The sequence below is a fragment of the Cynocephalus volans genome, chromosome 8, assembly GCF_027409185.1.
Source record: "Cynocephalus volans isolate mCynVol1 chromosome 8, mCynVol1.pri, whole genome shotgun sequence".
Classification (NCBI taxonomy): domain Eukaryota; kingdom Metazoa; phylum Chordata; class Mammalia; order Dermoptera; family Cynocephalidae; genus Cynocephalus; species Cynocephalus volans.
Genome location: NC_084467.1, coordinates 47,752,493 through 47,779,862, shown reverse-complemented (window position 1 = coordinate 47,779,862; position 27,370 = coordinate 47,752,493). Strand labels below are relative to the sequence as shown.

The 27,370-nt window shown below is 40.9% G+C and overlaps 1 protein-coding gene across 1 annotated transcript in view; it reads left to right on the top strand.

Moving 5' to 3' along the window:
* Nucleotides 1-2,609: 2,609 nt before the first annotated feature.
* The window catches only part of PLPP3 (phospholipid phosphatase 3), an 80,575-nt gene continuing 55,814 nt past the window's right edge, over nucleotides 2,610-27,370 (top strand). The window contains exon 1 of the mRNA XM_063104522.1: nucleotides 2,610-3,246. Coding sequence (XP_062960592.1) covers nucleotides 3,108-3,246 — 139 coding nt within the window. The 5' untranslated portion in view covers nucleotides 2,610-3,107. The remainder of the gene's footprint in view (nucleotides 3,247-27,370) is intronic.

Genomic DNA, 27,370 nt, shown 5'->3' with positions numbered 1-27,370 from the left:
ACTTCTTCAAGTCAATTTTAATAAGTATTTTTAGTGTTCTGTTCCCTTGAAGAGTTATCCAAAAATATATTACATGTTTGCATAGAAATACATGCATTAATTAACATTATGACTTTTAGTTATGAAAAAAAATAGCCTACAAAGCCTTGTAAATGGAAATATAAAACTCTTATTTAAATATCTATTTTTTTTCCCTTTTATCTGCTTTTGGAATAACAGATTTTTATCCTTCTTAATAAGTAGCTGAGTTTAATCCAGAGAACGTTAAAGCTAAATACGTTCCTAGTGTTCACTCTAGTGCTGCCTAAAGTTAACAATCTTCCCCAGTAACCTTTAAAGAGACCAACAAAGGTTTCTGGGTTATGATACTATTCAACTACGGTAAACGTGCTTTTAAAAACACATTTATTCTTAAATTAATAAAAGTCATTTCACAATAAGGAAAAGCAGGCAAGAAGCATAAAGAGAGACAATTATAAAATTCACTTAGTCACTGTTTCTTTCTTTGGTTTTGGATTTCACCACTATTTCTGGAGGTATCAAAGTAAAGCCTCTTCCCTCATGGAGCTAACAATCTTTGAGAGATAATTAAGACCACTTGTGAAAGGTGAAATAAGACAGGGTAGTGCACAGTGGAATGTAAGTGGCCATCTGAGTGGCACAGATGCCCAAGGACTTTTAAGGCCCAAAGGACGGAATGATCGGAGTGGGCTGTAGTTTCAAGAAAGCTTGCAGTTACTTTTAGATCGGAATTCCAAAAACATGGTTTGGTGATTTAGAATTTCAAGGATGATTATAATATTAAGCAGAAGACACTGGAACCCTGAATTCCTTTTAGAATGTCAATAATTATGAAATTGGCCTTGTGTTGTTTCTGCTATTTTAACGTTTCAAGAGAAGGTGTTCCTCACTGAAAAACTATCCGAAAAATCTTTTTTCTTAGTTACCGTGGTTTTTATCTGCTGCTATTTGAATTGAGAGTTCTGCGTCTGATCGGCAGCTGGATGCTTCAGCTCTAAACCTGCCTTGGAGATTCAGTTACCCTTTGCTTCCAGAAGACAGCAATTTTGCCTTTCTTTGCCTGACCCACTTGTTAAGCAGTCCCAACCTGAGTTTAATTTGGCAGACACCAAACCCTGTGTTAGGCTTTAGGGGGACGTTGTGGAGCTGGTAATCTATGTAGCTGACAAGTTTTTACTAACTATAACACCAAATCAGACTGAGATAAGTGTTACAAGAGTGTTATAAACAAAGTGTTGAAGGTGAAGTTAATTCTGTACAGGGGTCAAGAAAGGGCTCAGAGAGGAGGTGACATTTCAGAGGACACTAAAGCCAGAGAAGCTTTTTGCTAGCAAGAGAGGGGATGGGTGTGCATTACAGGCAGAGGGCACTGGAGAGCAGAGGTGTGGAGTGTGAAAGGACTGTTCAAGAAGGCTAATGGTTGATTGGTGGCTAGTACAGGGTTATTGCACCCCATAACAAGTTAGTGTAAGAAAGAACACGATCCATACAATTTATTTAAAAGCTACAACTATTTCTATTTCTGGATGCACAAAAAGAGATATTTGGAAGAAATGCCCATCTATCGTCCACTGTGCTAGGTGCTCCATGCTAGGTACTATTGAAGATATAGAAGATAGAAGATAGAAGGTTCTATAGAAGATATTCCTTGCCCCGGAAGTGTTTATTCTCTATCTGGAAGAAAGATTAACACATAAAATAATTTAAAATAATATGATGGCCTCTAAGGACAAGTGTTAGATTGCCTGAAACTCAGGCCAGAGAGCACTCCAGCTGCCCTGGAATTTTCCATTAGTGGTACAGGAATGCTTGAGGCCAGCTGAACTAGCAGAGGGTTTGGAGAATTTGGGACTATTTCACCCCAGAATCAGAAATAAAGTTAATGGCTAACCTTTATAGAGTACTTCCTATGTACTGGGTACTGTTCTAGGAGCTTACATGGGTTAAACTAATTAAATCTTCACAATTTATTTGGGAGAAAGTTATATGGGGAAACTGAGGCACAGAGGTACAACCAGGGCTTAAATCCATGGGATCCGGCTCCGGAGTCCTGAAGTCTTTTTCATCTTAGTATCCTCAAAATCTAGCACAGTACCCGGTGTTGAGTGTTAAGATCTTTAAAAAAAAAAAAAAAAGTTTCCTTGAAATTTGTATTTTCAGGATAACACAATTCATGTCAAAATAAAAACTTGAAAGCCTCAAACTTGTAAGGGCGGAGAAATGCATTTTAGCTGTATAGCTCCAACTTTTGCCTGATCCAAGGTCGGCAAGAAAATGTTTCTTTTTATTTATATTTTTTCCCTTTTGTGTCAATTTGGTGTTTCTGAACGCTAGGGGCTCCCGGATTCTCTGGTTTGAGAGTAACTTTTCCTCTTAGTATTTTTTTTTTTTTTTTTTTGAAGGGGGTGGGGGGAAATGTGGCCTTAATTATCCTACGTCTTAGGCAGCTTAAGGAAGGGGCTGTGCTTTCGGAATCCCATCCGAGCCAAGTAAGGAGGTCCCTCTCTCTCTCTCTCCCTCCCCGCCCCCCCCCCCCCTTTTTAAAGGACCTCGTGAAATAAAAGTGCAGAAAACAAACCTAGGCGATCACAGCAGCAGCAGCCGCGGCAGCAGCAGCAACAGCAGGAGGAGGCGGCGGCGAAGTCGGAGCTGGGGCAGGCGCTGCGGCGTTGCAGGGCTCGGCGCAGCTCCCATTCATTAAGTAACCAGCTGCGGAGGAAGGTGGCCCAGCGCCCGCGCTGCCCCCTCGCTCGCTCGCGCACACGGACACGCGCCCGCCCAGCGCGTCCCGAGCAGCCCAGCTCTGCAAAAGTTTCTGCTGGGGATTTGGCTCCCTGCCCCTTGGACTCAAACCATTTGGGGTTGAGAGAGAAAAGCAGAGGCGCGCAGGGGGGACAGAAAACACCACCATCTGCAGTGGGAAGCGGGCAGCCGGGGCTGCACTCTCGCCGCCGCGCCCCGAGTCCGGGCCGACCCACCGCTCTCCGCCGCAGCCTCGGCCGGGAGGCGACCCGGGCGTCTGGGTGTGTGGCTGCTGTCCTGGGGCGTCTTCGCGGGGACGGGAGGCTCGCGCCGCAGCCAGCGCCATGCAGAACTACAAGTACGACAAGGCGATCGTCCCGGAGAGCAAGAACGGCGGCAGCCCGGCGCTCAACAACAGCCCGAGGAAGAGCGGCAGCCGGCGGGCGCTGCTCATCTGCCTCGACCTCTTCTGCCTCTTCATGGGTGAGCCCAGCCCCGCTGTCCCTCGGGCCCTCGGCGCGCGTCCCAGGCCGGCCCCAAGGCCCCCGCCCTCCCAGATCCCACCGACTTCCCGGCCTGTAAATGAGTGTGTTCGGGCGTGCTCGTGCGTTCGCGGGCAGCTGTAAACCCGCTCCAGTTTGCAGTTGGCAAAGTCGTCTCCAGCTGGAAACCCGGGCAGAATCTCTCGGAAGATGTGGGTTCGTTCTTTTAGCATAGGGGAAGTTGGTTGAACCCTGATCTAGAGCCAGCGTAGAGCTTGTCGCCCTCCATCCAGGTCAAATGGATCGCAGGGAGAGCCCGGCTCCTGCCGGGAGCCGAGCTGCTTTCCCCCGGCTGTGTGTAAACATCCAACCCTTCCGCCTTTGCTGCCTCGCCTGGCCAGGCTTGCAAGCTGGCCTTTTCACTTGCTTCTCTCCTGGACACCCTCCAGTCTGGAAGGTGCTCTGCTCTGGCTTGGTGCTGGGCACCGGTCAGCAGTCACTTCTTGAGTGCCTACTGTGTGCCGGGTGGCTTCACGGGCATCGGTTTTAACTAGCTCTCTCTCTGATTCGGTTCAGTAGGGCTGAGGAGCCCCATTTCACCGAGGACACTGAGGCACTGGAAAAGGAAGGCTCAGTCTTGTCTGGGGGCCCCAATTTAATTGCTCGCCCAGAAAGTTGAGGCGATAGTCCACTTCTGTTTTCCAAAGTAGTTGGAAGCTACAGTTAGCAGAGAGGTGGGAGTTAAAGGAATTGGAGTGGGAGGGTGAGAATACCAGTTCGGTGGGGAGAGGCAGAGAGCTATTGACACGAATCTACAGGAGTTCCAGGGTTGAAGTCAGCGTAGATTTTTTTTCTTTTAAGAGAATCATGGTGTAATGGAAAGCACACAAGACTTGTCATCAGAACACTGCCACTCTGCCACTTGCTGGGTGTGCCACCTAACTGCCTCATTGGCCTCAGTTTCCACAGCAGTTGAATGAGTGGGATGGAGTAGATGCTCTCCAAGGCCCCTTCCTGCATTAGGAACTCGGATTTGGTCCAGGAGCTGTTCTGCCAACTCTGCTAACTGAAGAAACATCTGTGTTCCCAATTCAGTTCCCTTAAAATAGAACTCCTGCACGGAGACTTAAGTCCCCTTTGAAATGGATGTGTCCATGCAGAGTGTGCATACCAGAGACGTCTCAGGCTGGAGTTAAACTTCCCTGTGTCCATGACTCTTTCTAGAACAGTGTCGTGACCGAACAGTGGCCTCTTGACTGTTCATAGTAAATTTTGAGAGTGGAAGATGGGATTCTTAGAGTTAAAAAAATCAGAATGACCACCTTCAAGTACGGAGAGACAGCTGAAGGGAAAACTGTACTCGGTGGCAGGAAAGAAAATTCTCTACAGTTGAGGTGGAGTATCCCACTCCCACCTCTCAGTATTAATTCAACATTAAGATGCTATGGAAGGGAATTGTCACTGGGGGGCCTCCCTTCCTGAAGGCAGCTGGCTTATTATCATGCACAGTGGAGACAGATTAGTACTGAAAGCGTTGTAACCAAGCGATTGAATTTTTAAAAGACCCTCCATGGTCCTGGGCGAGTACAAGGAAACACTAAACACATGGAAGCTGTTTGCTGTAAACTTGCCTGGGGCTTCCTAGTTTTTTGTTGGTGATAGGGTAAGATCTTTCCAGACTGCCTGTGCGGCGTATCCTCCTACCTTCTACTCTGTGATTCGGAAAGTTGAGCTAGAGCGTGCTTGACAGCCTTTGTACAATTTCATCATTCTCTTCCCTTCTACTCTTCTGATTTCAGAAAGCAGTCCCAAGAGATGGTGTGTTCTTATTAAAGGAAAAAGAAAAGAAATGTGAATGAATTTGGAAAAAGACATACCCATCAGTTAGAGTTTAGCCAGGGACACAGAAACCCCAAGATACTCTGTTGTGCATTAAAGGTGTAAGTAAGGAGTGTGTGTGCACGTGTGCACATTTCAGCTCTTCATTTGCCCCAGCAATGCCCATGTCCCCCAAAGCTAATATTCTAAACCTACCTGTTCATTATGTTTATTCACTGTTGGTCTTATGTTTGAACAAATGATTTTGTTTATCTCAAAAAAGCAATAACGGACCATGTATTTTATTATGAGACACATAGCTACCTGTTTTAAGGGGTATGTGCCTTTGCCATTAAAACCATGGCAACAAAGTCATTTTCAAAGTGACTGATTGATCAGTGTCTCTCCTAAGCACTGGCCAAATTATGATATCACTAATTAAATGTCTAATTTTTAGTAGGAAAAACTGTTTTAAGATAAATATTTACTTGAGATATTTATGCAGGAAAACTCTATTTGGCTTCCAAAAGAAAAATTAATAACACAACATGTGATTTCAATATTGTACACACCACGGTCCTAAAAAAACTGTTTCTACTTAGTTCACTTTTTGCCTAAGACTGTCAGTATGATTTAATTTTTATATAGTTTATTGATCATATGGTCTGGATTACAGGGCACTAATATATTAAGAAGAGAGACATAGTTTTCTGTTTACTCTCCCACAGGAATATATACCAAGCTTCATCTTCTAGTATCTGGAAAAAATAAAAGCTGTTGTGCTATGCAAGTGTTATGTAAGTGGAAGTATGTGAGTAGTTTAACTTGTTTCACATACTTTTTTTGGAATGTTAAATTCTTGGTGAAAAGGGCCGGCCCGTGGCTCACTCGGTAGAGTGCGGTGCTGATAACACCAAGGCCCCGGGTTCGGATCCCATATACGGATGGCCGGTTCGCTCATTGGCTGAGCGTGGTGCTGACACCAAGTCAAGGGTTAAGATCCCCTTACCGGTCATCTTTTAAAAAAAAAAAAAAAAAAAAAAAAAAAAAAAAAAAAAAAATTCTTGGTGAAAAAACAAAAGTCCACTCTTGTTTGAAGACCAGAAGAATCTGGTGTCAGAATCCCAGTGGGAGCTTACCTCCCATTGAACAGCTATCTTTGCCAACTAGTTGCTTTTAAATACAGTTATAAATCTTGGCATGGTAGTTTTTCTGAAATTGATTTTGCTTTTCAATGAAGTAATATGTATCATCTCCTGTTTTTTTGTGCATTGGTTTGGGTGTATGAGGTTAAATGACAGCGGCAGAGACATTCCCAGGCCAGAAGGGAGAAGCACCTGCTCTCTTTCTAAGCTCCGTTGGCCTCTTTCCTTATATAAATTAAATGATGTACTCTCCACTGTAAGCCCCAGGAAAAGATTCTCCATTTTATAGACCAGAAAACCAAGGCTCAGAGAAGGGAAAGACAGATTCACACTGAAGTTGACTTGAGTAGATCGCTCATCTCAGTTTAGCATGAGTGGAGTCCTCATCTGAAGAATCCAAAACTCAGATTCTCATCAGAAAATCCTGAAGCTCAGTTTGCAGAAAGTCCTGCCTCTCCACATTTCCGGTTACCCATTTGCACCAAAGCAGATGGATAAAAGCGGTTGCAATCTTCTCGACAGAATTTAGGTGGTCAGCAACTATTTAATTTAATTTGTTTGTTCCAGAAAGTTTTTTGAAATTTTTTGATTTGCAATTAAACGGTTGAGAAAAAATTCTAGTAGAGAGGACTGGCACATTCATTGAATGTCTACCTTATGTATGCCCTCTGCTGAACTCTCCATTGTACATTAGCTCTGTGAATCATCAGGAAAAATGAGGAGCCTAAAGACATGAGTTCTAGTCTTGTACTGCTACTACGTTGCTATGAGACTGGAAACATTTACTTAACTTTTCTAGGCCCCCATTTCTTTATCATTGCAATGAAGGGAAGGGACTAGATCATCTCTCAGACTCCTTCTAGCTCTAACATTTTATGAGTCTATGCTGGTAGATATTGTGATGTTAGAAACCTAGTTACTACTTCTCTTAGACCATTTATCATTAACAAATTGTAATATGGTTGGCCAAAGAATTAATGCTGACAATTATCTTAAGCTGGTGTTAATTCTGGAGGGAAAGAAGCACTGCTTTTACTAGTTAATCCAATACGCTGAGAAACCGGCTAGATTTTTCCTGATGTGTCCTTTCACCTGCTCCCTGAAATTCAATCACAAACAAGTAAGCAAGCACAACAGGTAACTTTTCCCTACTTTTTGCTCAGTTATTACATTCACCAAGTACGTGTATGTAATAACTCAATAAGTTTTAAAAATTTTATTACATTAAAAAATTTTTTATAGCAGTTTGAGTTTTACAGAGAAATAGCAGATAGTTCCCATACCCTCCTCCCACCCACATATATAGTTTCTCCTGTTATTGATAGGTTACATTAGTGTGGTACATTTGTTACAATTATGAATCAATACTGATATATTATCACTAACTTAATTTTATATTAGGGTTCCCTCTTTATATTGTACGGTTCTGTGGGTTTTGCCTCATGCATAATGTCATGTATTCACCATTACAATATCAAGTAGAATAGTTTTGCTTCCCTAAAAATCCTCTGTGCTCCACCTATTCATGCCTCCCTTCCTTATCTATTAACACAATAGGTTTTAATAACTTAATTTGCCACGTGAACCACAGAATACAGAAACAGACTTTCGTTAATCAGCAATGAACTGCCTAGCCAAGCATCCTGCATGGATTGCAATAAAGAAGGGAACCTCCATGTAGTAGGTAGGCCTGTGGAATTTTCTAGGATGCTTGAGACCTCTATTTTCTCCTTGTCTAAAATGGCTAGTTGTTGTTTTTGTTTCTTAGCTCTTTTATCTTTCTTCCTTAACTGTCTCTTATACTTAAGAGATATACTATTGGGGTAGCTGCCTTGTGGGAGACTGCTAAAGCCAGCGTTGGTGGCCTTTTCTACTTTTAGCCCCTTTAGATTACCTGTCAATTTTAGATTCTTTCTTTACCCCTTCCTGTGCAGTTGTTTGGGCTGGCAAGCCCAGTTGGTCACAGCGTGATGCTAATGAGACCACAGTCAAAAGCTTCTTCCCTGTGTAGGCAGCTATATTTATGGAGAAACACTACCCTGTGTGTCAGTTCAATGCAGTATACATTATTTGAGGAGTAATAATTTTGGGGGGGATGCCTATTATGTCAGTATTTCATAAACTCATCTAATAAGGGATCCGTCTGGTATGAAATACAGATTCTGAGACTCCCTCTCAGGATATTCAGATTTAGTGGGCTTTGGGCCAGGACCTGCAATTCTGTATTTTATAAAAGCTTTGGGTGATTCTTATCAGGACAATTTTAGAATCACTATGTTGTTTAACAGTTGATGTCTTAAGACAGTTGAATTATGTAGTGGCCTTTTTGTCCCTGCACTGAATGTTCTGGCACTTTCTGCATTGTTAGGTTGTCTGTATTTTTGTTGTTGTTGTTTGTGGCCAGTACACCTGTCTTTTTCAGATCAAGATTTTTTTTTTTTTTTTTTTTGGCAGCTGACTGGTACAGGGATCTGAACCCTTAGACCTTGGTGTTACAATACCACACTCTAACCAGTTGAGCTAACTAGCCAGCCCACACCTGTCTTTTTCAAGATAATCAAGCTTGCTAGAATTCTTTCAAAAGGAAAAATTACCTCTGGGTGCAGGCCTGAAGGTATCCTGTGACTTTTAGTGCAAGAATTTGGTGTTGTCTCTAATTGCAGAGACACTGGATTCTTTATTTCCTGGTTCTAAACTGAGTTCTATGCAGTCGAGGTTGCCAGCCAAATGACTGCTTTGGATAAATGAGGTGTTAACTCTAAATATTTTCTTTTGAGATATTAAAGTTTGTGCATGAGTGAAAGGAGAAACAGGAATACGTTACATTACTACATAGAGCCTTTAAAAGATCAAAGTTTGCTTGACAATGTGTTGTAGAAACAATACAGGCTTTGGATTTACCCCGATCTTGGTTTGAGTCCTGACATAAAGCTAACACCCATAGGTGTGACTTGGGCAAAAATTATTTAACCTCTCCAGGCTTTGGTTTCCTCATCTGTAAAATAAGTAAACCTTTTTTTTTTTTTTTTTTTTTTTTTTATTTTAAAGATGACCGGTAAGGGGATCTTAACCCTTGACTTGGTGTTGTCAGCACCACGCTCAGCCAGTGAGCGAACCGGCCATCCGTATATGGGATCCGAACCCGGGGCCTTGGTGTTATCAGCACCGCACTCTCCCGAGTGAGTCACGGGCCGGCCCGTAAACCTTGTTTTTTGAAACTCAAATGAGATAATGAATGTGTAAGCACTTTATCATTATCAGGTATTATGTTGCTATTATATTCATGGTAATAGTAGTACTTTCCTTTCCTTCCCAGTTTCCTTACTCCTCAGTGGCTCTGTGAAATCCTCTTTTGTTTTTTTGGCAGCAGAGTTGCCTGAAATATATTAAGGGGAAACAATTCTGAGGAGACTTTTGAGAAAAAACCAGAAGGCGTGGACACAAGTGTTTTCCGTTAGCTGAAGAAAAGCAGTGGCAGGTTTTCTGACCCCGTCTGGGAAAGTCAAAGTGCAGGACCTTCAATAGCCTTTGGTAGTTGCATTCTTCCCCTTTGAACTGGAGAAGGCCATGCCATCTTGAGAGAAAGACAAAATACACCTTGGGAAGCGAGGTAGAGAATTTGGACAAATGGTCTGTTTAGGGTCAACTCTTATCTGTGTCATTTGACAGCCCGGGAGAAAACCTAATGTAAAAGAATAGCAATGATTGGAAATGATCAAAATGCTTGTCATCCAGGGCACTCTCCATATTTTGAGGGGTACTGTGCTAGTTATCATACTTATTATACAGGCCAGTCATGTAGTATAGACATTAGATCCCTTATGTAGATGAGGAAACTGCAGCTCCGAGGAGTGAAGTACCTTGTGGAAAGGTACCCAGCTAGAAAGCAGTCATCACATCTTCCAGATCTCTTGTCAGATTACCTTGCTGCCCACTAATTTAATGCAATTAGTGCAATGCAGACTCACTCTTCTCTATTTCATTCCATTTCATTTATTTTAATTTTATTGAGTCTAAATATGTACAATATGTTCTACAGGGCCCATTATAGGACACCAATATGAGTCTTAACTCAAGGATCATATTGAGCAGTGGAGTAGACAGAGTTATACATCGGTAATTGCAAAACAGCTTAAAGTGTGATGAATGAGCACTACATAATAAAGAATATACCATTGTAGCAACTCTTCATTGCCTAGATTCATGGACTCTTTAGAATTTGGTAGTACCCTGGAGATTTCATGACCAACAATACCAAGGTCATTTTGTATCTCGGTCAGAAAAACAGGCCTTTTTGAGCTGGGGAAGGATGGGAGGTCTGAGGGAGAAAGAGATGGGAGTTTGCTCACCATTACTAGCTGTATAAGCTTAGGCAGGTTACTTCATCTGAAGCCTCAGTGTTCTCTTTCGTAAAATGGGATAATATGTGTGTTGCGACATTGTGAGGACATGCCTGGTACAGCACCTGGTGCGTAGACACTCAGCAGGTGGATGGTGCTGTCACCTTCCTCCCTACGTCGTGGTCAAGGCCCTCATTCATATGAGGGGAATTGAGGTCTTACCTTCATACTGTATTGCTCTTCTGATGTTTACTTGTCAGTTTGAAATTTGTTATTCATGAGGTCAGGTTCTCTAGGGAGCTATAGTCTCTTCTTTCTCTTGCCTGTGTCAATTAAAAGAGGAACAAGACAAACAGGTTTGACTTTTAATCCAGATCAGTGGATTGTGGTTGAATGAGGCCAGAGACACATGGGGCAAATTTGAAGGACTAGGCAGTTTTTTTGATATATTGCTCTTCTTCAAACTGGTATTTATTCCAGAAAGTGCTTATTACCAAAGATCACTGCTGAATGATTTGAGCTTGAACAGGTGCCACCTTTTCAAATAATGTATCCCAGGAGAGGAGAAAAAGAACCTATGTTTTTGAAGTTTCTGCTTTTTAAAAGCCTCTCAACAACCCCTTGAGGTAGAAACTATTTTCATTTGGCTGAGGAGGGAACTTAGTCTCAGACTGAATAATTTTCTCAAGGTCATGCATTAATTGGCAGTGCCAACATTCAAAAGAAGGCTGGGTTGGGTTCTTGAACATCCTTATGAATCTATTCTACCCTTCGGTTCAGCTTAAATTATAAATTATGATCTGCATTAAAATTCCTAAATTTAAAAACAAACCAAACCCAGCAGCACACATGTGACTCAGTTGGAAACCTCTGAAAAGAACTTGTTGATTTCTGTGTGCTTTGAAAGTATATATTGTAATCAGGGTATTGGTAGTAAGTGTGTTTTTTGAGGTTTGTCACAAATTAACAAAATTATATGCCTACAGAGTTTTGCAGAGAAATGCAAATCAGCATGAGCACTTGTTATGGTAAGCAGTATGCTTTGGTTCCTGTTTATGTATCCCTAAAGCACATAATACACATGATTGCATTGACACGAAGGAAGCCATTCTTATTGACAGTTTCTTTATATCTGGCCCCCAAATTAGTTTGCGGTATCAAGCAGTATAATTTCTAGAGAAATTATATATATTTGTAACTGCCTTTCAAGTATAAGTCTTGTCTTCTACAGATGTTTCCTGAACACCTACTACGTGCCAGGCCCCAGGCTTTCCTTGCCCTAAAGGAATTCTAAGGCTGGTGAAACGGAATTAGATTTTTGGGTAATGACATACACTATAAGTGATGACTTTGGAGCCTTAAGGGGCCCTGGGGGAGCTATAGCAGCATAGTGAAGAGTGATGAAGTTTGCCTGAGGGCATGGAGCTGTATCGCAAGATAAAATAATAGCTCACAAGCCAGAAAGGGGAAGAAGGTATTGCAGCAGAGGGAACCACAGGCACTGAGACACGGAAGCTTGGACGTACTTGTGAAGGGTAAGTAGCTAGAGGGTAGAGTGTAAGTATCCTGCATTTTGCACTGTGTGAGTGGAGAAGGGGGGATGTTAGAGATGAGACCGGAGAGAGAGGTTGGAGCTAGTTACGAAAGGTGGCTGTAAATGGCAGACAGCTCAAAAACTTGAACTTTATTTTAGAGAACCAGGAGAGCAAATGGAGTTTTAGTTTTGTATTTATTTTTCTTGTCATTATGGCACATTTCATATTGAAACCAACCACAGTATCTATCTAGGAGTGGAACTGCTTGGCCCTATGGTAACTCCACGTTTAACTTTTTGAGGCATTGCTAAACTGTTTTTCATAGCAGCTGCATTATTTTAGAAATACCATAAGGTTAATTAAAATATATATAAAGAAAAAATACAACAGTTTTACAGGAGACCTTTGGAATTAACATATTTGTGAAAAGTTTTGAAGAGCGGCTTCATCTAATCCAGTCTGGGTTTGAGAGAGATCGCTGGACTTGAGGGTAGGCTAACTGGAGGCAGAGGGGCGAGACCCGTTTGGGGCAAGCAAGCCTGCACCTGGGGCCCTGGGGATGGGGAAGGGAAGGATGGGTAAGAAAGACATAACAGGTAGTTCCTGATCTCCTGGCTGGGAGCCTCTGAGTTGTGGTGAGACCACTCCCTCCCCAAACACTTTAAATGTAGTATTTATAGAAGACTTACGAAATCCATGTGATAGGATTAGCAAATGCTTCTTTATGGGCATAGTCTTACTATAAAGATGAGACTATAAGTTATCTTTTGTGTGTGTGTGTATGTTGTTTTCTTTCTTTTTGCTCTGGAATTTGAAAATTTCTCAAATGCCCCTTAAAATAAATGGACTGGTTATAAATCCTCTTAGTTTAGAGAAAGGGTTTTTCGTGGGTTGCAATGGTATTTTTAAAACAGCTTTATTGAGATATCATTCGCATACCATACAATTCATCCATTTAAAGTGCACAATTCAATGGTTTTTAGAATGTTCACATTTAGGTAAACATCACCACAATCAACTTTAGAACGTTCTCATTGCTGCAAAAAGAAACTGTACCCATTAGCAACCCTTCCCCATTCCCTGATCCTCCGTCCCACGGTAACCACTGATCAACTTTCTTTCTCTATAGGTTTGCCTATTCTGCACATTTCATGTGACTGTAATCATATAACATGGTCTTTTATGACTGGCTTCTTTCACTTAGCATAATGTGTTTTAAGTTCATCCATATCCTAGGGTGTGTCAGTACCTCATTTCTTTTTATTGCCAAATAATATTCCATTGTATGGATGTACCACATTTAGTTTATACATTTATCACTTGGTGGGCATTGGGTTATTTTTACTTTTTGGCTACTGTGAATAGTGCTGCTCTGAGCATTCATGTATATATGTTTTCAATTCTCTTGGCGCTATATACCTAGGAGTAGAATTATTGGTAACTCTATGTTTAACTTTTTGAGGAACTGCCAAACTGTTTTCAATAGTGGCTATACCATTTTAGAAATATCTTAAGATTAATTAAAATATGTAAGGAGGGCCGAGCCTGTGGCGCACTTGGGAGAGTACGGCGCTGGGAGCACGGTGACGCTCCCGCCGCGGGTTCGGATCCTATTTAGGAATGGCCGGTGCACTCACTGGCTGAGTGCCAGTCACGAAAAAGACAAAAAAAAAAAAAAAAAAAATATGTAAGGAAAAAATTACAAAAGCTTTACAGAAGGCATTTGGAATTAACATATTCAAGAAACCACTGTAGTGTCACTTTGTTCTTAGGGGCATTTTTCACAAAGAAACAAAGTTTTTAGTCAATGTAGTAGTGTCACTGGGTTTAAGATGAGTGAGCCAAGAACAATACACTGACCGGGAAATAGATTCAGGGTGGGCAGCTAGACCCACTCACCCGCTGAGTAACTTCCACAAAGCAGGGTATGACCTGCAGACTCTTGTCTCAGCAAAATGAAAAACGGATCTTCAGACTACTGAGAAAACAGTTAAAAGTGCAAATATTAAAACTATATTCCTAGAATCTGCTTTACAGTATTTTAGAGACTATGAATTAGAAATCAATCTATTCAGTTTCTCATAAGGCTGAATCATAATTGTCATCTCAAAAATTAAAATTACCATGTATCTTTTAGACTCGTATGCTGGATGCCAGGAGATTTAAGGAGCTTAAGACACAGGTACAAATCTTTATGAATAGTTGAAGTGTCAAGCTATAAATGTACTGAAGATTGAGTTGTAAGTATGTGAAAAATTAAACCACAAGCACTGTAAGAGGATAAGGAAAAGGCATTACATTTAATATTAGATGCTTTACACAGTATCTCACGTAACTTTCCAATAACAGAATAAGTTATGCGTAAATGTTAATAACTTGGTTTTGCAGTTCAGAGAGGGTAAATGATTTGTCCAGGTTCACACAGCTAATATGTCACAGGGCTGGGATTTGGACTAAAGCCTGACTGAATAACAACAATTGCTAATATTTATTGAGTGCTAGCTGAGTACCTCTCACCAGGGCAAGCAATGTGTATGCATTCTCCTGTTTACTCTTCCCAATGAGCCTATGATGTGCTTATTACGATTATCTCCATTTTACAGAGCTGAAGTTCAGAGAGGTTAAAAACAACTTACCAAAGGTTGCACAGCAACTGAGTTTGAGAGCAGGGGTCAGAAGTCTGTCTCCTGAGGCCGTTCTTAACCACCAGGCTCTACTGCTCATGTTGTGCAAGAGTTTCTGAAGCCCAAGATTTTCCCTGATTCTCCATGCTGCCTTTCACATTGGCACATGTACAAAGTTGTCCGAAGTGAGTTTGACTTGTGATTCCCAACCTTTGTTTCCTGGACCTGTAAAAGGTCTGTTAGGGCAATCACGGGGCATCCTATGCTGTACTCAGTGTACTTCAAAAATATCTAATGTATGCTCTACTTTTACCAATGATTAAATTGCCAAGACAAACTCACAGCATCAGCCTCTGTCTGGACTAGTCAGATCATCAGCATTCTGTGCTTGTGATTTGAATGACACCTGTCAGTTCCCTCTGGTCTTGCTGGTCATTTTTGCTAATCAGGAGATGAACTTGGCACTTTCTATGCTTTGATTATCAAAAGTGAAGAAATGCTCTAAAATATAGTTTACTTGCTAAGTAAAGATTTCTTCCAGACATCACAAAGGGGCAAGAAGGAACTGTGAGGGATCTTTGGTGAGAAGAGGTTGGGCCCTACAATGGCCCAGCAGCTCTGTGAATTTAGAGAAGAGGAAGATTGCTGGGTCCTGGATCCTACGGGAAGGCTTTCTAAAGGGAGGAGGGACTTGAAATAAGCCTTTTGTCATTCACATCAGCCAGCAGTAACGGGTCACTAAGAGAGTGACCCTTTTTGTACCACTGTCATTGTGGTTTGGTGTAACCTTTGAGTCACATTGAGAAATTTTGTGCTTCTCTGGTTAGTGGCTGTGGATGCAGATCCTTCATTAACTGCAGTAAATAGAACTTCCACCAGCAGCTTCTTCCCCACAAATGACCCACATTGCTATAAAGTTAGCAACCACTGACAGGAAGTGGCAGAAATGCTTCTCAGCCACACAGCAGATTTTATTAGACACTTGCCCAGAGTATCTGTTTTGGTCAATTTGACCTTTGTAGGTTTTTAGGGAGGAATGGCTTAATACATTATTTCTCATGCTTGCCTTTGTCTTGCTGTCATTGTGGCTTGCATGGATATTTTGATTAAATGCACAGTGTCTTCTTTTGAAGCGAGTACGTATACTGTGCTTATAGGGAGGAACTTCCAGCAAGCTGAGATTTTTCAAATAAGGTGTTACCAACTTATTAGAGTCTTCTGTTTAGAGGGCTTCTCATTTAAACCTGTTTGGAGAGAGTAGTTCCAATGACAAGACAGGGCTCCACTCACCTTTGTGAAGGATTACTTTGAAAGGTCTAGAGGAGTTATATAAATGCAGAATTTCTAGGGACTGGTGGGGAAATGAAAATATACTTCTTGGGCCAAAGCATTCCAAATACAGGGCTTTTAGTCCCAGAGGAAAATTAGCTATCTTGATTTTAGGTTTAATTACTTTAAGGCCACGGATAGTCAAAGAACCTTTAATTCTGATTTTGCCTTGCATTGGTTGGTTGCAGTCGTGCTTGCCCCCGCTGTGAAATCCAAGGATTTCTTGTTAATTGATAATCCCTTTCACTGAACAATTCTATCAAATGATAATGTATGCATCTGAGAGTTTGAATTTAAATATTCCTTCTTGCCTCAATTAATCTTTCTCCTTGTAGATCTCTAGCTCCTTAGCCCCCAAAAGTAAACAAAACACCAGAACCACCACACCCAGAATATCATTCTCACCATGTGAGCTGGAAAAAGGCTGGAAAATGAACATTTTTGAACACATACACTTTACAGAGGAGGCAATTGCTGTTCAGAGAGGTTGGGTGGCTGGCTGGGATCTTGGGACTAGAAAATGGTAGAGCTCCTGGGACATGAACCAACCAACACCTATGTTCTGTCCTCCAAGCATGACAACTGGCATTTGAATTTTCACTGACAACTATTTTTAATAATGAACATATGAAGAAAGCAAGCACGCCAGAAAGTTTTAAAATGAAATTATCAGGCCTTATACAGTGTCCAGGCTGGATTTGAGGTTTAAAGCCTTTTGCCCATTTCAGTGTTTCCTGCTTTGTAAATTCCTAGAGGATAGAGGTAGAGTCAAAACCTTTAGGCTGGAGAGGAAGGGCATAAACTTCAATGAGCACTTACATGGCAGGCAGTGTGCTAGGGGCTTTTCATGCATTATTAAGTCACTTGAATTTCACAACAACCCTATGAAGAAGGAGGTTGGAGTTCATTTCAGTTTTCTCAGAACCTGGTCAGCAATGCCTGTCTCAACTTACTGGTGGGTGCTGGCACACGGTATTAGTAGTTCAACTATAATCACTAGCAGAGATCATTTACTAAGATTTCAGGGAAAATGCTTTGCTAGAGTCTGCTTTGAGTTGGTCACTTAGACCATACGTCCACTTTTATTGAAAATATATGATAGAGAATCTCAGCTCCAGTTCTGTAGAGCCTTAGAAGAAAAGATCAGAAGCCATGGTAGGAGAATACTCTGCAAATCTCATACAGAAATGGAATGACTTTTCTGCAGAGAGATAGCAATTTCAGATTGCATTGTTAATTCTTCTTATCTGTCTTCTCCAAAGGAGCTAAAAAGCCAGGGAAATGAAACATTTTGATTGAAGGAGCCTGCATTTTGGTAAAGGCTTAGTGTATTTCCCAGGCTATTGTAGGACTCCTATTCAGTAGGGATCTGAATGGTGGTGTGATTAGCATGAGAGCAAGTGTATAAAGTAGGTCTTTTCCTCTTTTCCTAAAAGAAGTTTTGTGGCATTTCTTTTTCTGACAGAGTTGGCATGAAGCTTTGACAAACGCAGACCCATGGAAAAGTTCAATAGGACTTGGAGCAGGCCCGTTTTGTACAGATCCTTCCTACTTAGAATGCAGGGCAGCAGAGCTGCTGGCAAGAGACATCTCCGACCATAGGAATCATAGCAGGGGCTGTTCCTCCATTAAAGACCAGGGATGAATAGAAAGTGCCCCAAGACCAATGGGAAAGTGTGTCCTTGGCTGTTGACTGTTCTGTGTTGTCAGAAAACTACAGATGAGAGCATTCCTGAGTGTCAGCTATCTATCTTATCGCTCTATCAGTGTTTATAGAAATAAATGCAAAGTGCTGAGTGAGATTCAAAGAAATACAAGAGGTGGATCCTGCCCTCAAGAAGCAGGTGAGATGAGAAGATAGACACATAAACATTAGATGAAAAAAACAAGGTCAGATCTACACAGCTGATAATTAAATGAAATTTTAAAAATATAGAGTCTAAGAGGCAGCTTGAGGCTGATCTGGGCTCCGGTCCCAGGCTGGGTGAACTTTGGCAAATTGCTGCCACTTTATGAATGATAAAATGGGGGTGATGATTAGATTCTTTCCGACCTTGTAGGGCTGTTGAGACCAAATGATGTGGTATTCCATATGCATAGGAAAGTACTTTGGAGCTGTAAACTCATATTTGTACAATGAATATCATTTTTTTTTTTTTTTTTTTTTGTCTTCGGAATTTGCTCTCTCCTCTCCATTCTCCGTTTCTACTTCATTTTGGGCATGAGCTGTCATTCATTCAGATCTGAAAAAAATTCTTTACTGATTTTATTTCTAGGACGAGAATCTCTCCTCCCCTATTTCTACTTAATGCAATGAATGTACAAGAGTCATTTCTCAAAACTGCAATTCTGATCACATAGGCCCTTCTCTTTAGAACAGAACATCTGTGACCCCTCGTTGACTACAGTACATTTCTCAGTACATTTGAGACCCTTCAGAATCTGGCCCCAACCAGCCAGCCCTGTCGTCCTCAGCCCTCTCTGCTTCCCATCCCCTCCACTCCCCCTACTTCATACCCTCATCCCAGACATCTCCATTCTGTGGCTATGCCAGGCATTTCCCCATAGGTCATTCTTTCTAATTGCTTGGCAAGGGCTACTCACCTCTTGAGAGTCACTTCGACTGCTACCTGCCCCCTTTCTGAAGCCTTTCCTGATTCCCTCTGGGCAGAATTAGGCCTTCTCTGGGCTCCTGTAGCACTTTGTGTTGACCTTTCTAATGTAAACATTTTTGGTTTGATTTATAGTTTATATAGTTTTGTCTTAATAGATTTCGAGTTCCTTATATATAATAGGTGCTCAAATATTTTTACTGAAAAAATTTAAATAAAAAGTTATTTTAGAAAATGTAGACAAGAAACAAAAAGAAAAATAAAATTTTTGTTGCCTATAATACACCATAATCCACAGGTAGCCACCGGCACACTATCTTTTCTTTCTATAAATAGCTGAATTATTATTAAGTGTAATTATAAAGCTAAGCACTGGGTGCTTAAGACCTGCTTCCTGTAAGTCAGTGTGATGAAATGGAAAAAACCTTTACTTACTAGAGTTTGAAATAGCTAGCCTATAATAAAGTATTAATTAACCCGAGAGAATTGCGAGTATGCAACTAACTTAAGAGCAGCTAACTAGGTATTTTAAATTTGATTTTGCATTCATATGGTGTTTTGAACTTGGTCAGCAAACTGAATTTGTTGCTAACCACGATAGATTCTGTTTAAAAAAAAAAAAAAAAGTTAAACCTACCATAACAGCTAGGGCTGTACTTAGAAGTGATTTTTCTCATCCTAGTCTTGCCTTAAAGAGGGTTCTGAATGAGAAGAGGAAAACTTCCTTAGGAGAAAGTTACCCAGGCTAGGAGACAAGAAATCTGGGTTTATGTCCTAACTTCCTTACTAACTGCTATTTCCTGAATGTTTGTGTCCCTCGGCAATTCATATGTTGAAACCTAATCACCAAGGTGATGGTATTAGAAGGTGGGTCTTTGGGAGGTGATTAGGTCGTGAGGGCTCTTATGAAAGTAGCCTGAGGGAGCTGTTAGCCCCTTTTGCCCTTCTGCCCTGTGAAGACACCGCTAGAAGGTTTCATCTTTGAAACAGAAAGCAAACCTTCATCAGACATCAAATCTCCTGGTGCCTTGATCTTGGACTTCTCAGCCTCCAGAACAGTGAACAATAAATTTCTGTTGTTTATAAATTACCCAGCCTAAGGTATTTTGTTATAGCAGCAGGAATAGACTAAGACACTAACTTACTGGGCCACTTTGGCTAAGTAACTTTCCCTTTCTGTTACTCTGTTGCCTTATCTGTGAAATGTAACAGCAAAATCTTCAGCATAGAATTCTTTAGTTCTCTTGCTCAGCTGGGTATTTCCTTTGAAATCCGTTTCTTAGAATAAATTCACACTGAAAGGGAAGAAGGGAATAATTTTCTCTTTAATGGTTTTCTACTTGACCATATTGCAATACTTGTTTTTACTTCTGTCTCTTCAAAATTATTTGATTCATTGCTTCTACCTATTAGAAAACCCTTTAAAAACAATCCTATAATATGCAGGTTTGTATGTTGACCTTTTTAGATATTTATCTGGGTCAATTTTGCTTCTCAAAGTTCTGAGAAGGCTGAGACTAATACCAAAATGTCTGATTGAAAAGAGAAAAGAACTAACGTTTTAGAGCACCTAATGTGTTCCAATGCTTCACATGTTGTATTCAGTCCTTGCCATATCCTCATGGAATGGGTATATTATCCAATTTTTACAGATAGTAAAACTGAGGTTTAGAGGGGTAAGTATTAGAAATTAATCCTAGTTCTGTATTTCTTATTTCAAAACTTAGGTTTCATTACTATTTAATCAATCCTCCTACTCCCACTCTATTCAGGGCACAGCCCTTCTAAACCATCTTTTCTTGGTTTATATCAAGCCTCTGCTTAATACTTCCAGTGATGGTGAGTTTATTCCTCTGGTTGTTCAAAAAGTTATATTGACATAAAATCAGCCTTCCTATAATTTTAACCCAGCATCAGCTATGCTTGGTACAGTGTTGGTAAGTAATCATTAGCATTAATAATAATATCAATCTATTTCATAATTAAAAGCACCCGAATAAATGGTGGTGATGAGCAATTTCCACAAACATGCATTGAGCACCTTTAATGCAGATAGTATGCAAGGTGTTAGAATCTAATGACAAATGGGATGTGGTCCCTGCCCTTGTGTCTTTTGGAGTGGATGTTGGGCAGGTGCACTTCTAGAAGTACAACATGTACTCTGTACACAAGTACCAGAGTTGAGGGAGTTATTAACTCTATGTTTGGGGTGGGAGAAAGGAGTGGCTGCTAGAAGAAGGTTTTTGAAAGCAGTAACATCACAGTTTTTTGGATGGGCAAATTAGGAGAACGCTGTTAGGCACCATTGTCAAGGTGAAGAATTCCCTTTAGCAGAGTGATTCCTCTGCCTCAGCTCTGTCCAGAAGCATTGACTATTTTTTAGAACAGTCTTAGAATGCAGGAGGTGGAGGGCCCAACCATCCAGAGTTCTTCCCTTCCCACACCCAGATGGTAAAACTAGGATCAGAGAAGTTAACTGTCCTAGAAAAATGGATAAAATACAGAGGAAACAAAACTCTTTTCTTGTGCAAGTTCAAGTTCAATCCAGTAAATACCATAGTTTAAAGCATCCCTTTATGCTATGGATGTGGTTCCTCTGCAAAATTATTGCACTCCCCATGTGCCAATAATCTACAAAGCCTTTTAAACTTTAACATAACATCCCAAAGCACGATGATATATTCTTACTGTAAAAAAAAAATTCCAAAATTATGATTATGTTAAAAGGGAATAACCCTTGCTCACCATCCTTCCAAATTTCCCTCCCCAGATTCATCTACTGTTACAGTTCATGGTTCCTGCCAGCCTTATTTTGAACGCACAGGTATTCTTATTGGCACCCACCTTCATCCATACTGATCTCATTGCTTCCTGGAATTGCCACACAGATATCTGCATTCTGACAATGGTTCATACTCTTTTCCCTCCTAAAGTGCACTCCGTTCTTCTCTGCCTGTGGGATAAGTATCCATTCCTAAAGCTGGTTTCTTCTCACCCTACCCCCTCACTACTCCAATCTGGGGTACTTTCATCTCCTGATCTCAAGTCATTGCAGCTCTGGCACTAGTTAGTGACCTCAGACAAGTCATTTACATTCTGTTGGTCAAAACTTTCTTACCTAAATAATGGGGCAGTTGAATTAGGTGGCCTTTAAGACCTGCAGACGTCATCAGGTATAAAGACTCCTCACCTAGGACAGTACTTGATATTTGGAGGTCTTGACTATGTTGAATTGCTGAATGCTATCCCAGGGTGCAATACAGAGGAGGGATGAAAAGATCTGCCAACACAGGTTCCAGCAATTTTAACTCAGAGTCAAAGATTTAAACTTTAAGAGGCAGTGTGGCATGTGGAAAGAGGATGTGTCTTAAGGCCAGGCCATTCTGGGTTCAAATCTTGGCCCCATAATTTGCTAGCTTAACCTGAGGCAAGTGTAACTTCTGTGAACTTTGGTTTTCTCATCTGTAAATGGGGACAATAATCTCTACTTTACAGGCTGTCCAGAGACTGGGAGATGCCTGGCAGACAGTAGGCTCTTTGACATTAATATACCCTGACTCCTAAGTGTTTAGAAACCGTTATCTGTCATAAATACTTGGCAAGCTTTGGAACAAATAAGTACATAAGAGAGTGCTACCTGGATTTATAGCATGCTGTAATGTGCAAAGTATGGATTAGACACGGTTTATCTGATCTTTGAAAAGTCACTTTGGAGTCCTTCCAGAGAATCACATGGCAGCAGTACAGATGTAGCTACCTTCCATCTGTGCTTGCTGAAGGTGTTTTCCAGTTGAGAGGGAACGTGCTGGAAATTTGTCTTCAATGCATTCCAGCATCTGAGGTAAAACCTGCCTGAGAGATTGAGCAGAGCATATTAACCAATATCATTTAAAGTTGATTAAAACTATCATCTTAATTAAATACAAGAGAACAAGAAGTTCTCAGTCTTCTGGTAGCAATTAAAGACTAAAGAGTCAATTTGAAGTTGTTTTTGCAACTCTTAAAATAATACTCACTCCCTCCCTCCCGTGAAAAGAGTTTCTTAGCTATAGACATGCCCTCACATTGAGGTTTTTGAAAGCTGTTAAGGACCACAAACCTGCTGGCAAAGCCTTCTGCTGCCAAGGCATCGGAGTTCTCAAAAACAGGGGGTTCAAGCTCAGGATACGCTGATTTGGAAAGAGAGTCCAAACAAAGGGCCTTTTGAGGCAGGAAACTGGGCTTTGGCTTTAGCACAGAGCAATGTGGGATTGGAAAAGCACCCTGGGACTTGCTGAGGAGGAGAAGGACTATGAGATCAATGGAGGAAATATAAAGTTTCTCCATACAGTGAGGGATTATATCTCAAAACCCTGGAAAGTTGGTTTCAGAAGCTGTTATCTTTCCTCCATCAGCTTAATCAACATGCCTATGAAATGTGGACTTGACAACATTATATGTCTTTCAGCAGAAAAGGGAAATGATCCATGAAGGTATATAGACATTACCATTACAGTAAGTATGTCTGACCTGAAGACCAGCGGTTTTCTTGCAAGACCTGGAGCAGCTATATTTGTTCACTCATTCATTCACCCACTTCATCATGCAGCATTTATTGATTGCCTGCTATATGCTAGGCTGGTGTAGGTATGAAGTTAAGAAGATACAATTCCTATTCAAGGAGCTCAAAATCGAGTTGACCAACCTTGAGGATGTGAAGTGAAGGAGACAGTCTTTCTCGATGAGTCCTTCCCACTGCATTCACATGCACATGACCCTCCTCCCCACACCACCCAAACCGGTTTTTACATTCGGCCTTCCCTGAAGTGAATCTTCTTATATTCATTTTCACAGATATTGGAAATAGCAGCAAACTGACCAACAGGAGGAGTGTGGCAGAGAGAGTTTAGTTAGATAAGGGCCATACACATGGGAGAAGACTCAGTGTTGTGACATGAGGAAGAGACAATAAATTCTGGTGGATTCTATTCTTTTTTTTTTTTATTCTATTTTTTTTTCCTGTTCTTTTTTATATATCTAAACTTTACCTATTAAGCAAAAACTTCCATGACCAGAAAAGACCCACTTCCTGTCAACTGCTTGGTAAGACAAGGAAGGCCTGGGGGAGTGGGTCAAACAACAGCCATAACAGAAGGAAAAAGGTGGGTTTAGCAGAACTGTGGATAATAGACTTGTGCTGGGAGGGCCTGGATCTACTGAGCCCTGTCACCAAAGAAGGGCAGTGGCTTCAGGTAACACACTTGGAAAATTGGTTCCTCTGGAACAGGTAGAGCTCAGAGGTATGAGGCAAGAAGGAACAACTTTTCATAAATTAGTGGTCTTAAATGTTTGCTGTATGTGCCAAATGCGCATCAATGATTAGCAAATGAAAACATACTTGAATTCAGAGGTGCCAGGGCATTGAATCTGCAAATAGATGGCCTAACATTCGTTAGATGTTGTCTTGAGATGTAGGAATGGCCTTTCTCCCAATATAAATTCACACTGCAGGTACCATTTTTGACAACTATACCGAATCAGAGAAGCTACAATAGCTGATTGGTTTATTGAACAACAACATTTAGAATAAAAATTTCTGATGTGTTTAAATACCTGGGCTGTACACGCAACTTTTATATCACTTTTTGAAATAGTGTATTTGCGTGATAGATTAAAGTGTGGAGGGAATGCTTTATTTTGATGTATATTTAGAGAGGTATAGAAAATAAGTGTGGGTTTATGTAGAACCAAGACAGTGAAATCTGAGGTAGGGACCTTATCTTTTCACTACATCCCTAGTGCCTAGCACAGGGCCTAGTACATATAAATTGTGTAATAACAATTGAACAAAATTGAAAGACCCAAGTCATTTTTGACACGAGCTTAATATTTTTAGCCTTTTTTTCTAAAAGGTAAATTTGTTTTCCATTATTGGTGCTTTAAACTTTTGGAAAAGATGGGGAATATCACTCATAATCTACCACCTAATACAAACACTCTTGCCATTTTGGCATATTTCCTTTTAGTCATTTTAATTTTATTTTCTTTCAGTTATTTATATATATCTATACATATATATGCATATATATGATTTTCTATGTTGCTAACAGTCATCATAATTTAAATTATTTTACCTTTATTTGACCAAATGACCCTTTAACATCGATCAGAATTAAGCATCACCCTTAATCACACATGTTTTTTTTTTTTTTCTTTCTTCACTCTATTTCATGTTCCCTCCCTCTGTTCCCTAAATCAAAACTCTCTAGGGTAGACTCTGTTGCCCACTGTTTTAGTGTTCTAGGGCTGCTATGGCAAAGTACAAACTAGGTGATTTAAAGAACAGGAATTTGTTGTTTCACAGCTCTGGAAGGTAGAAGTCCAAAATCAAGGGGATGCAAGGGGACCCCTTCTGAGGGCTGTGAGGCAAGGATCTGTTCCGGGCTGTCTCCTTGCCTTATAGGTGGCCGTCTTCATGTTCACATGGTGTTCTCCCTGTGTGCCCTATATGCATGCTCCTGTGTCTAAATTTCCCTTTTTTGTCATATTGGATGATGGTCTACCCTAATGACCTATCTTAACTTGAATACCTCTGTAAAGACTCTATCTCCATATACAGCCAAACTTTGAGATATTGGGGGTTGGGACTTCAACATATTAATGGGGGGGGGGTGCAATTCAACCCATTAACCTCCCACCTCTTTATATGAGGAAATTGAGGCCCCAAGCCAAGTAGCTTGAGATTTGAATTTAGGATTTTAAATGGTGCATTTTCATCATAGCCTGTTTCCTACTCATGAATTAAAATACCATGAGCAAGGGAAAAATAAGTGTCTTCTTTGATCTGAATTCGATGAGTGTGAGACAGTGTTTGATGGTTAACTGCTAAATTTAACTTAGTTTGACCAGTTGAAACCTGCATCATGATGTTTAAAAACCAGGTTAAGTACAGAACACTAGGCTTAGCTAAAATTTTTATTCCTATAAAGCATTTGTTAAGCTTGTGGCATAGATTGTTTCATTCTTATTAGAAAGTTCCAGGGAATATAGTGATCTATAGGCTCTACTGCATCCCAATAATCTTTGGAAATTGGACCACAATTCATAGCAAAACTAGTCAGTATTAGATATGGGTCATTGGTTTTTCTCCTGTTTTGCCATCTTTTTTATACACACACACACACACACACACACACACACACACACACACACACACACATTCCTTTTTTTAGATTTTGGTTTTCCTTCTCCTCTGTGAATGACTGTGGCAAACTACGTGCACATATGCCCTTGAACAAGTATGCCCTTGAACACCTATGCCCTTGAACACGTGTGCACGCGCACACACACACAAAGGCCCTAGGGAAGCCTAGAACCAGTATAGCAATAACCAGCACATGTAGCCAGCTAGTCCATGGTCTTCAGTGTGTCCTTTTCATTAGGAAGACAGAAGCCCCTGCCTGACCTGTTGAGCAGAAGGGATTGGACGGTGCCCGCTCAGCCTTCTCCAATATGGCATGTGGAAATGTCTCTAGCCTTAGTTTCCGCCATGGCTGAAATTGAAGCCTGTGAGTGGCGTCCCCTGGAGTTATGCAGTGTGAGGCCACCTGTGTCCCTTTTCCACTGAATACACTTCGGCAAACCACAACTTCTTTTCTTAACTTTCTTACATGAATAAAAAAATAAAGGGTTTGAACTATGATCACTGCACGTCCCATTGCTCTCAGGTCTGTGCTTTGTTCATTGTAGATGCTTAATAATTATTTATTGGAAAAAAATGAATGAAGAGAGAATGAACAAATACTATCATGGCACAGATATGAAGACTGACGTCAGTATGGGGTGAACCAAGGAAGTTCCAAGGGACATTCCATTCAAACCAGCATGAAGTGCTGAGAAAATCCTGTTATTTTTGTTTAGCTGGAGATAATCAAACATTGAAAAGACATTGGTATTTTTAAAACTACATATCCCATTGCCCTTCCCTGCTTTAAAGGAAGGGAAGAACTCTGACATGGGGACAAAGAACTGTCCTAGTCATTTTTCTTTCTTCTAATGTATTTTGTAGGGAAGATCATGAACAATAGCGATCGCTTCTATTAATCGTGTGTACTTTATATATGGTCCTGCCTCTGAACTTCACAGTAGCCTTTCAGGGTTCGTTGCACTAGCCCCATGTCGCAGATGGCCTAGAGAGGTGAGCGGCTTCCTCAGTGTCATTGGACTAAAAACAGGTAGATCCAGGCTTCAAATGCAAATCTATTTGACCCCAAAGCCTGTGTTATTTCTGATATCCATGTTTTTAATCACCCACTCAATTCTCATAGAAAAAGCTAAAGTCTTGGTGACTTTCTTAATACATGTTCAGTAAACTATATGTGAAATAAATAATAGATCTCTTTATGGGCCAAGATAACACTTGTCTCTCTCCTTCTTACACACCATCTGCTATTGATAATAGTAACATTTACTGAGTGTGTTCTGTGTGCCAGGCATCTTCACAGACTTTTATTCCTCCCACATCATTGTGAGAGGTTAAGTGACTTGTTTAAGGGGGAGACCGGGAGCCAGTATGTCTTACTCCAAAATCCACACGTTTGGAGGTGCTCCGCGCTGTTGCTTGCCGTTATAGCCAGCTGCCAACAGATAGATTGCCTCCTTCAGCAGTTTTATTCCAATCCAGACCTAGGTATGCACCTAAATTGTGCTGTGTGTTAAGGTAACCTGAGTCTGTGTAGGGAGA